The sequence below is a fragment of the Antrostomus carolinensis genome, unplaced genomic scaffold (assembly GCF_000700745.2).
Source record: "Antrostomus carolinensis isolate BGI_N321 unplaced genomic scaffold, ASM70074v2 scaffold33290, whole genome shotgun sequence".
NCBI classification, from domain to species: Eukaryota; Metazoa; Chordata; class Aves; order Caprimulgiformes; family Caprimulgidae; genus Antrostomus; species Antrostomus carolinensis.
This window is the reverse complement of record NW_010289660.1, coordinates 5,657-15,689: the sequence shown is the minus strand read 5'-3', so window position 1 is coordinate 15,689 and position 10,033 is coordinate 5,657. Positions and strand designations below refer to the sequence as shown.

The following is a 10,033-nucleotide window of genomic DNA, read 5'->3' as shown; positions in this document are numbered from 1 at the left end:
CAATGGCTGTAACTTTTCTTTTTTTTTTAAAATCAGGATTTCCTACTGACTTCAAAGCAGCTCCCAATTTCCTTTGGTTTCTAGCCATTATCAGCCACGGAACAAGAGTGACTGAAAATAGAACACTACAAACAGAAACTTATTTCAAAGGCCTGGGCTTTATCTTGCAATAGATCAGAATGAACAGGACTTCCATCAAACTGTGTGCCACCCACATCTTTACAAATCTTTTGAAATCCTAATATTACCACCTAGTTGCTATCATACGGCTTTTTTTTTTTTTTTTTTTTTAATGAAATTGGGCCCAAAGAGTTTTGCTGCTGATTTTAATGGGAATCTAATCCACAACTCTTGCAAATAGGACTCTGTGGATTTGCCTACCACTTCTGTGTCCCAGGAGTATGTAGGGCAAAGAGAGAGGAGATGAGAATAGTCTTTTGTCAACATGTAAAACCAATCCTCAGCTACCATGAACTGCCAGAGCTGCATTATAAAACTATAGTAACTGACATTCCTTGAAGATGTGCCTCAGAATTTCCATGGAAAAATTCTAGATGGCACATGCATTGGGATCCTGCCATTTCTCAGGGCAGTATGCTCGTCTCATAATTTTAAAACTTTTTTTATTTCAGTATTATTTTCCTACATATCCCAAGTGCCTGATAAATGGAGCTGTTTCCTTTCTCCTGTAGTCTCAGTTTACTTCCTCATCTTGCCCTCTTGTGTGTTGGACTAATAACCACCTGAAATTTTGTTCTTATTTAAGCCCTTTCATCAGAGAAGCTCAAAGTAGCTTGCAAACATTAATTAAAAATAAAATAGCCTGAACATCTTCAAAGAGCGGTGCAGTCATTAACTAATCCCCACAGCATGCCAAGAAGGTACTAAAGATAGATCATTAGACTTGTTGTGTACACAGTACAAGAGAAGCACAAAGATAAAGGCAAACATTTAAAAAAACCCCACTGCATAAACATCCACTAATTTGGGGTCTTGTATTTTTTTTTTCATTGCCCAAATTGCAGCATTTTAATGACTTGCTGGAGGCCTCACAAAGTCAGAGGTGCAGCTACACTTCAGCAATTCCCAATATCCTGCTACAATCAATAAGTGATGCTGCTACAACTCATTATACCATATGGTCCTTGTCATATGAATTTATTGTGTTGTGCTTAGCTGTTATAGGTAAAAATAGTGTTCATTATTGTTTTATTAATGACTAATTGTTTTATATAGATATTCATAAAATAGTAACTTTTAAGAATGGTGACATACAGGTGAGCAAGAAGTGTTGCAGGTATGTTGTACAGTACTGCTCTGCACAAAGATATACATTGGTAATTAGTACAGTATCTTCATGTACCATATCTGATACCTCAAACAGGACAGTATGCAGGCATTTGGTGTGTCACTATTGTTACGTGGTGACTGGGGCAAAAATGTCATGCTAGGACACTTAATGGCTATTTGTTTCAATGAAGGGGACAGAGGCGTGCAGGCATTTCAATTTACTGATAGGAAGAAACTACTTTTAACAATTTAGACTAAATGGTATTTGGCACCTCTAGCAAAAACAAAACTTTATGAATGTTAAAGCACAGCCACTCAAACAACAGTTTTTGAGAAAAGAATAATGTTTCAGAAGAACTATAAAGAAATTAAGATTAATTAACACTGTTTATAAGAAGTCTATAAAAGAGGAGTTGTGCATCTGCCAATTGCTATGTTCCCCTTCACCAGGGATCGGGTGTGGCTGAGTTGTTTTAGTTGATGATTCCTGAAGAACCTGATTTCCTGGGCTGTCCTTACTATTAGAGAAAAAGTCATGGAATTTACTGTTGAGGGGTATCTGTCTTAAGAGATATTTTTCAGTGGTTCATTGAAATGAGCTTCCCAACCTTATTTCCTGAGCATTTTCTAGACCTTCCTGTAGAATGATAAGCTGGCTAAACATTAGAATTCATAACCTTTCTTGGCTGAGATGCATTAAAAGAAAGAAAAAGGCATTTCAGCTGTTAGTTAGACATGATAAAAATGTGACAAAATTTGGACACATGAAGTACCTTGTACTAGTGGTATTAGGATTCTTGGCTTTACAGGTTTAGTATTTCCATTTCTTAATTAGAAGCTCATTAAACAAACCACCTGTAATTACCGCAAATCATAGAGTCACAGCCTTCCTAATAACTCAAAGCAGATGAAAAAAAAATGTAGTATACCAGACATTACAGAGCAAGAGATATTTTTTCCTTAGAAGTAACAGAGACAGATTTTCAGCTAGAGATGCTGTAAGACAGATACAGTTAGTACATTTTCTTAGGAGATTGAAACCTTTCTCTTATCTCATCTGCTCAAAAATCCATTTCAGAAACAGAAAGTACTGTCTCTGTTGATTTTAACACTGTTGAGCTGTTACAGGAAAAATTATACAATGAAAAAGCAAAAGATAATACAAAGGCCCTGAATTATTCTACTTCCTGTAAGTTCCTATAAACTAGAATATTTTGCCTAATAGGATTAGAAAAATCAGTGAAAGGTGCAGGTTTTTTCTGTAATTAGCATTCTTGATAATGAATTTATAGGTATGATCAAGTAAGTGGCTTCTCTGTCTGTGGATAAAAGATGGATGTTACTGATATAGTTTCTGATGGATACATCGTAGGTCCCCAAGAGAGTGAGGTTCAGGTTACCTTATTTTCTCCAGATCTACAAGAACAAACTTGTATTAGTAGGAAGATAACCTAATCCATCTTAGCCTGTTTCAGTTCTGTGATACTTCCTTTGGAACACATTGGGTTACTGTAGCAACTTAATGAGCGTTTCCTCAGCCCTAAACACCGAGGGGTACATTCAGTAAAGCATGTGCCGAGTCCGTCTTCTTAAATGATTGTGTGCTTGCTAATATTAGTGTTAAATTTAGTTTCATAAGCACAAGGCTTCATAAATCACAACTTTACTAATGATAGAGTTAGGGAGAGAATTTCCAGAGAGGAAGTGTGATTTAGATATCCAAAGCCAGGTATCATGTCAACAAATTACTACTGCATTGCCTACCCGTTATCTTGCAGGAGAGTTCATGCAACTGATTCGGGATTTTTGTTTCTAAAGAATACAAAATTAATGTCATCCTTTTATTCTAAAAGCATCTCCTGACTAGTGTGATAAATTGGAAAGAGTATTTACTGGAAGGGGAGTAAGAGAAAGCTAAGGAAGTACATGGCAGAGTGTACACTGCCTAGTTGAATCCAGTGCATTACAAACTCTTGACAACGCAAGAGGCATTTTGGGACTTTTTGCAAGTAAAATTAATGCATAGGAATGACATATTGCACCATTGTTGGCATACTTCTTGAGATAAGTTATATGGTCCTTGGAATTTCATATAGTGAATACCAGTTGAGATGTCTGCCCACCTGCTGGACTGAGCTGCTGATGAATTTTTTTTTTTTATGAATCTCCCTCAAAACAGTAGTTTGCCAGTTTGACATCCAAACCCAAAGGATTCTATTTAAGGCAGATTCTCTTTTCCATACAGAGTTTAACTTAAGCTGTGAAAGAGGGTTTTGGCTCTCCAGACTTGACAAAAGAGCTCATGTAGTCCTTCCTTTAGCTCAAAAACCTGAAGTTTTAACAAATTTCAGTCTTTGCCTTCTTTTTGAAAAATTAATGGGCATTTAAAGCATCTCCACTAATGTGATGCTGTTACTGCAGGTGAACTTACTGGCTTTTCAGTTAAGCAAGTAGATACTCATTTGAGTTACTTAAAGCTACTTGAGTCTTTTAAAAATTGTGTATTTATATTTCCCTTCAGAAATAAACTCAAACTCATATTGTTATTTCAACTGGGGTAAATCTTCTGGGATTTTAGGGATGTTGCTTTGAAATAATCTACATCTTATGGTAAGTGACTATAATACAGACAGTAAATTTAGGCTGCTCACTCACATAGCTGTTTATTCACTTCATGAGTCACACCATCAGTACCTTCATTAGCCACATGAATTTTAACAATTAAAAGGATTCAAATGATCATTTAATGACAAAGAATGAGCCCAAGCTTCCATTCAAAAGCCTTCTCTCCGCACATTTTGGTGTGGCTCAGTTGACACATCTCTACGCTGGTGTATCAGAATATAGGATAGGAGAAGACTGTATTTGGACTTCTCTCAATGAAGGATTAAGCAGTGTGTATAATCATGTGTCTTTATTCCGTCCCACTTTTCCTAGGCTTAAAGAAGTTTTGGTTTGTGTCTTCCTGGCAGCAGTAAATTTGCAAAGCTCCAATTGACAGGCTGAACAATGGCATTTTACATGTTACTTCCCATATAAGGCATTCCCAGGAAATAATTATATGGGAATAGATACCTTTTGTGGACTGGAGCCATAAAGGGTAGTGAGAAATTGGGCTAGCCAGTACCTGTCATGCTGATTCACTCTTCTCATTGTTTCCTTGTACTTCCTCATCTGCTTGTATTTTTTTCACTCTCACAAGTACATTCTTGGGGGAGGAGCTGTCATTCTGTTCTGCACATGACCAGTTTTAACTTATTTTTAAGGTAGACAAGCGTATTTCTTTGCCATTGTCTATTAGGGCTTGGAGAGTTTAGGATGAGTTGGAGAGCTCAGAAAATGAGATTTCATTGGTTTAGCTCACTTTAATAGGAAATAATGTACATTGCATTTTTCAAATTTGCTTTTTTGCCACCATTAACTTCTGTCTGGAATAGGTCACTGCTTATACACTCTGTCCTTAAAGCAGCTGTGAGCTGTGCTTATGTAGTCTCTCAGTACAGCGTGGCTCTTGTCCACAGCTTGGTCTCATTGGTACTTCTAGCCTGGAGGAGAGAAGGCTCCACTAACTGTCCTGAAGAGATTTTATAAACAGCTTGGTAAAGCCAGAGGACTAAAAAGGAATCAAAACAATTGTTGGCCAGTGAGGGGGAAATTAATTTCATTTCACTTCCATTCATGAGGCACCTGTGAAACAGAAATACCCCTTGAACTTAAGAGACTGAGACAGTTGTAGATACTTTCTTTTGATAAAGCTGAGGTTCTGTCCATAATGTAAGAGTTAAAACCTAACACTAAAATAATTCTTGAGATAGCCAGTGAGCTGATTATGTTGAAAAGCTAATTGTGTAAAAGTGCACAGTGAAGACAACCCAGAGCATCTTAAGCTTGCTCTCATAGTGATACCCTGAAGGGACAGTTTTCAGTCAGTCCATGCATGGGAACCTGAGGAACCCAACACTGGAATGTTTTACTCTGAGTTGTGTAATGGCATTACAAACTTTGCATTTCACATCCACACCCTCTCCAAAGGAAAAGGGAAAAAAAGCTGACACAAAGGCTCTAGGCCACTTGTCCCTGCAGTTTGCAAAAAGGAAAAACAAGGAGTGGTGGCATTTCTGTTGTCTCTTTACTACTGTCTGTTTAGAAACAAGACTTCACCATAAGCATACTATGAAACTGGAACCTTTCTCCAGGGACAACAAGCAGAGCAAGGACAAAATAGGAAGGAGTGCAGCTGCATGATGCAGTCACTATATCCACTTGCATTCAGAAGCTCTGGAGGCACTGTCTCCTTGATTCTCCTGGACTTTCTTGATTTTTGCTGATCCTTACACAAGGCGCTGCCTTGAATCACAACTGAATGTACATAATCCTCAAACCACCATGGAACCCTGCTCTAGATTAACATAGTTTCAAAACCTGTTGTAATTTGTCCTAATGTCAAAGTAATCTTTGTATCACACCTCACTCCTTGAAAAGTGTTATTTTTATTGATGAGTCAGTGGTTCAAATGTAATAAATAGTAGACCAACCTTATCCATCATATGCAATGTATCAGTTAGCTTTTTGGCCTCAGGAAATGTGTGAGCAAGTGACCAGCTTCATTCACAGTTGTGCACACAAGTCACCTGGATGACAGTCCACAGTTTAAATCATGTGTAATCACATCACAGATTAAATGATGGATTATGAAACTTCATCATGGGATTTCAAGTATATTGGCTTAGAAATCTTCCTTAACTTTTCCTGGTGTCGCAATGTACGGCCTTGTTTATGGGCAAGACCCATAGGAGGCAGATGGATCTGGAAAAGAAAAGACCACCAATTAGGTGCAAATTGAGATGCTACAGAAAAAAAAAGGAGGCATATATACAGACTAGGTTTCACTGAGTTTTAAATTATTTCTTCACACTTTGGAGAGGGTAACTGTACCGTCTCAAACCAGGTTATTAGATTTCTAGGAGGAGTGCTCTCTGGGGAGTGATAAGTGGTGTAACTTTCAGGCCCTAAGTGTTGTGTTTATTTAAATTCTATATATTTTAGGCTCTACTAACTTTGTTTTGTAGCTTCATATCAGACTGTAATGATAAAATACTTGTTGAAATAGTACTGCTAACAATGTTCCAGAACAGTAAGACCTAGAAAAGTCTAAAAATTCCTGAGCAGATGTCATAAAGCAGTGTGCTTTATTCATACCTAGCTAAGAAGTCACAAACTGTACGTCTTGAAAGACTGCTTTCTTATTGTCACCATATTAAAATGCACAATCAATGTCATTGACTCCACAAGCAGAAGGAGCAATAGGTGACAGGCTCTTCCTTTGATTGACAAAGTCTTTATATTTCATAAGACTGTTAGTGGGAGTCGTGCAGCTATATCCCTCCCTAAGTGATTGAAAAATGTAGGTGTTAACAGTCAGATGTTATTGTTGCTGACACGTCATCCTGTATGATAGCTGTTTAGGTGCAGAAGGTAGTAAAAGCACTGACTAAAGCAGCAGTAGAGATTTCTAGAATCTGAAAAATAATGATCATTCAGTTTGTGTGAGAGACCTGATCTAGGACTGATCCTTTGGGATTTTGAAGCCACTGCAGAGCATACATTTTAAACCCCATTTCTAGAAGCACTGTTTGCCAGATGTGCATTGTTATTCTGTATACTGGAGAAAAAGAAAAGCTATATGTGAAACAGATGCTAACAGTGACCATATTCTAGGCAAGCATCTGATGAAGATACTGTTTAATTTTGACCATAACCACCTTGATAAGAAAACTATAGATGTGAAAGTAATGAACAGGAGTAGAGAGGAAGCCTCTATGGGAGGCAACATAAAGTACTACAGACAGAAGTGACTGGGCAGCGAGGAAACTACACTGAATGGTGCAATAGAAGACATTGCTGCAACTTCCAGCATTTTGCTAATCTTGGACTAATCTTTTGCTAATCTTTTTCTCTAGGAACAGAGGAAAAGAAGCAGCAGCATAAGCAGGTGTTTTATAAGACCTGATTTATGACTGGGAGAGCAGTTACCAGTAATGTAGGCTATGAAAATTTTTGTATGTATGGCAGATGTAATTAGAGTATTTTTATTCTCTCTTTCTCTTTTATTATGTGGAAAGATTAACAGATTTGATTCTTTTTCTACATAGTATGATTCATTGGTTGGTCAAGACTGCCTAAATATTCACTCCATTTAGGCTTTGACTCCTTATTTTGAAGAGCTTCTACAATATATTTAAATACTGGCCTATCTAAAAATGCAGTGTGGTGACCGTGATGTGAACTTAAGGTTTTATTGTCCAGTGAGAGGTAAGTGGGTATAGCTGAAGACTTTGTGACTAGCTTTATACTCACAGGTCTCGGGTAGGGGATGTTATAGTGAAGTCCAATTTCTATTCTTGCCTCACATTCTTCTATACACTGCTTAATCAACTTTGGATCTGTTACCTAAGATCAGAAAAACAAATGTTTTGTACACATATAGCAACTAGCAATTGGAAGCTCAAGTGTAAATGATACACAGCCACATGATTTTCTTTAGCTTTTTTGGCAATACCAAGGATACAATTTTTCACATCCATAAAAGGTAACGTTAGTATTTGCCTTGACTCAACAGTTCTGGGCTTGATGGTGCTGGATATTAAGGCCCAGAGGCTGTCATGACTGAGGCTATAGGAGGTTTTTACCCAAACATGGTATTTTCTCTGTAAAAAGATAACACATGTAAACTACTAATATATCCATGAAGAAAACCACACTCACCCATTTGTTGCTCTGCAAGGTAGCTAGAGGAGAAAGGGAAGAGACTCCTTGGTCTGCTTTCTGTTATCATCCTATTCAGAAACTCCCTTTGAAGTCAGAAATGGGGTGTAAATTGTGACTTAATTTTTTTATTTTGCATTGCCTGAATTTAGTCCTAGGCCAAAATGAGATATAAGCATTGTGATCTTGAATTACAAGAAGGACCTTTCATTACCATGGAGTCTGTATTGCTCCTTTCAAAAGAGGTTTGAAATTTCTTCCTTGAGAAAAAAATAAAGTGCTTCTTTTAAAAGTGGTGCCAATAATTGTTGCTTTGAAAAGAAAAAAAAAGAAGTATAAGAAGCTACTGAGCTGTGTTTGCCATTGCATGGGTAATGATACACTTAGCTAGCTTTCTAAAAGATCAAAAGCTGCTTCAATTACATAGGCAGTATCTTTGGAACTTAATTTGTTCTTGGCATTTTTTAGTGAAAGCTTTAGACCTTTTAGACTTCTACAGTAGTTAATGAAGAGCTGGAATGGTTTGAGTTTTCTTACTACTATTACAGGGGTGAAATTTAAGCTGTAACGCAAATATATCAGCATTTAAGGTGAATGAAATTTTGTGAAATCAACTCTTATATTCTTATCTTAGCATCCAATCACTGAGACAGTGCAAAGAGCAAGAGGAGAATAATTCAGAAATTCAAAACTGTAAGGACACTCACATTTTTGTTTTTTCGGAATAATGTTTTGGCTTCATTTTTAATATACTCTTTCTCTTTAATAGTTTCTTCTATCTGTCCTGATGCTGATTGCCATTTTTTGGCTATTCTGAATATCTTCCGGTAAAGGCCAAGAACTTCTTGTCGAGTAACGGGTGTCATCTAAAAAAAAACCCAAGACAAAACACCAAACGTATGCATGAACATTTGAGTTGCTAAAAGGCCAGCAAGCAGTACAGTTATCCATGCAGTTGAATTAGTTTAAAAATATTTCCACCATCTAAAGATATGCTAAGCTGTATGAAAAGACCTGAAATAGCTGTAAACAATAATATGCTGTTGCAAGCTGAAGACTCAGTCCAGCAAAGTATTTAAACTGATACTTAAATCTGTCTCCATTCAAACAGCTTGAGCTCTTGCTCAAAGTTAAGCACTTGCTTTAGTGCTTTGCTGAATCACAAGTCTGGTACAAGAATGCCCGGCTTGTGTTTCGCTGCTGTTTTGCAACAGACATTGGGCAAGTCACCGAAACTCTGAGCATCCCCCTTCCTGTGAAATTGTTGTACCAATGCCGACTCTATCTTTGCAAAGCATCTTGAAATCTGTGAGTAAAATATGTGATAAAACCACCATGATATTGCTGAAAACCAGTACAGGTTTCAGAGGCTGAGAAGCCTATTTGTGATACCACTACAGTATGTAGTAATGATTCAGCTGGAGTTTGATGTGATGAAAAGGTGATGAAAGCTATTTTATCTAAGCAGTGGAGGAGAGGCAGACTAACTGTGGATTTAGGAAAGTCCTGAATGTCTTGATTTTCAGAGAGCTGTGTACCTGCTGAGCCCACTGAATAAGCCTCCAGGTGCGATAAGAATCTTTGTCAGAAATCACGAATGAAATCCTATTCTTATTCTATGTAAATAAGTATTTTATCATGTAAGTGGTAACACTGTTTCATCCCAGACCACCACTATCCCTCAGACAAATCCACTGCTGGAATTACAGCACTTCTGACATGGATTGGATTCACAGAAACAATGACTTCTGTTTTAGGGAAGCCTCAACTGTCAAAGGTACTTTACTGTCCAAAGGGAAGATGCAGCAGCACTGCAAAGTAAGTACATGGATGCAGTGAGGAACAAGTGTCAGGGACAGGACATTATCTGTCTGGCTCAGGATCCATTTGCCAACCTGGAGCTCTCGTTACTGTGGCTGAATCTACCCTGAAATCAGAGCTGTGCACTGGGATGGCTCCTCCGGAGGTCAGTTTGGAG

At 37.6% G+C, this 10,033-nt stretch overlaps 1 protein-coding gene across 2 annotated transcripts; it reads right to left on the bottom strand.

Moving 5' to 3' along the window:
* Window positions 1–5,761: 5,761 nt before the first annotated feature.
* On the bottom strand, window positions 5,762–8,923 carry LYRM1 (LYR motif containing 1). Of its 2 annotated transcripts, none has more exons than XM_029085807.1 (3): window positions 8,763–8,923; window positions 7,648–7,740; window positions 5,762–6,096 (listed from the first exon to the last, which is right to left on the bottom strand). In XM_029085807.1, the coding sequence occupies exons 1-3, from the start codon at window positions 8,919–8,921 to the stop codon at window positions 5,980–5,982; spliced, it is 369 nt and encodes a 122-aa protein (XP_028941640.1). In that variant the 5' UTR covers window positions 8,922–8,923; the 3' UTR covers window positions 5,762–5,979. The 2 variants fall into 2 exon arrangements, with proteins under 2 accessions (XP_028941640.1, XP_028941638.1); XM_029085805.1 differs by having other exon boundaries at window positions 5,980–6,096; window positions 8,748–8,921.
* Window positions 8,924–10,033: the final 1,110 nt, after the last annotated feature.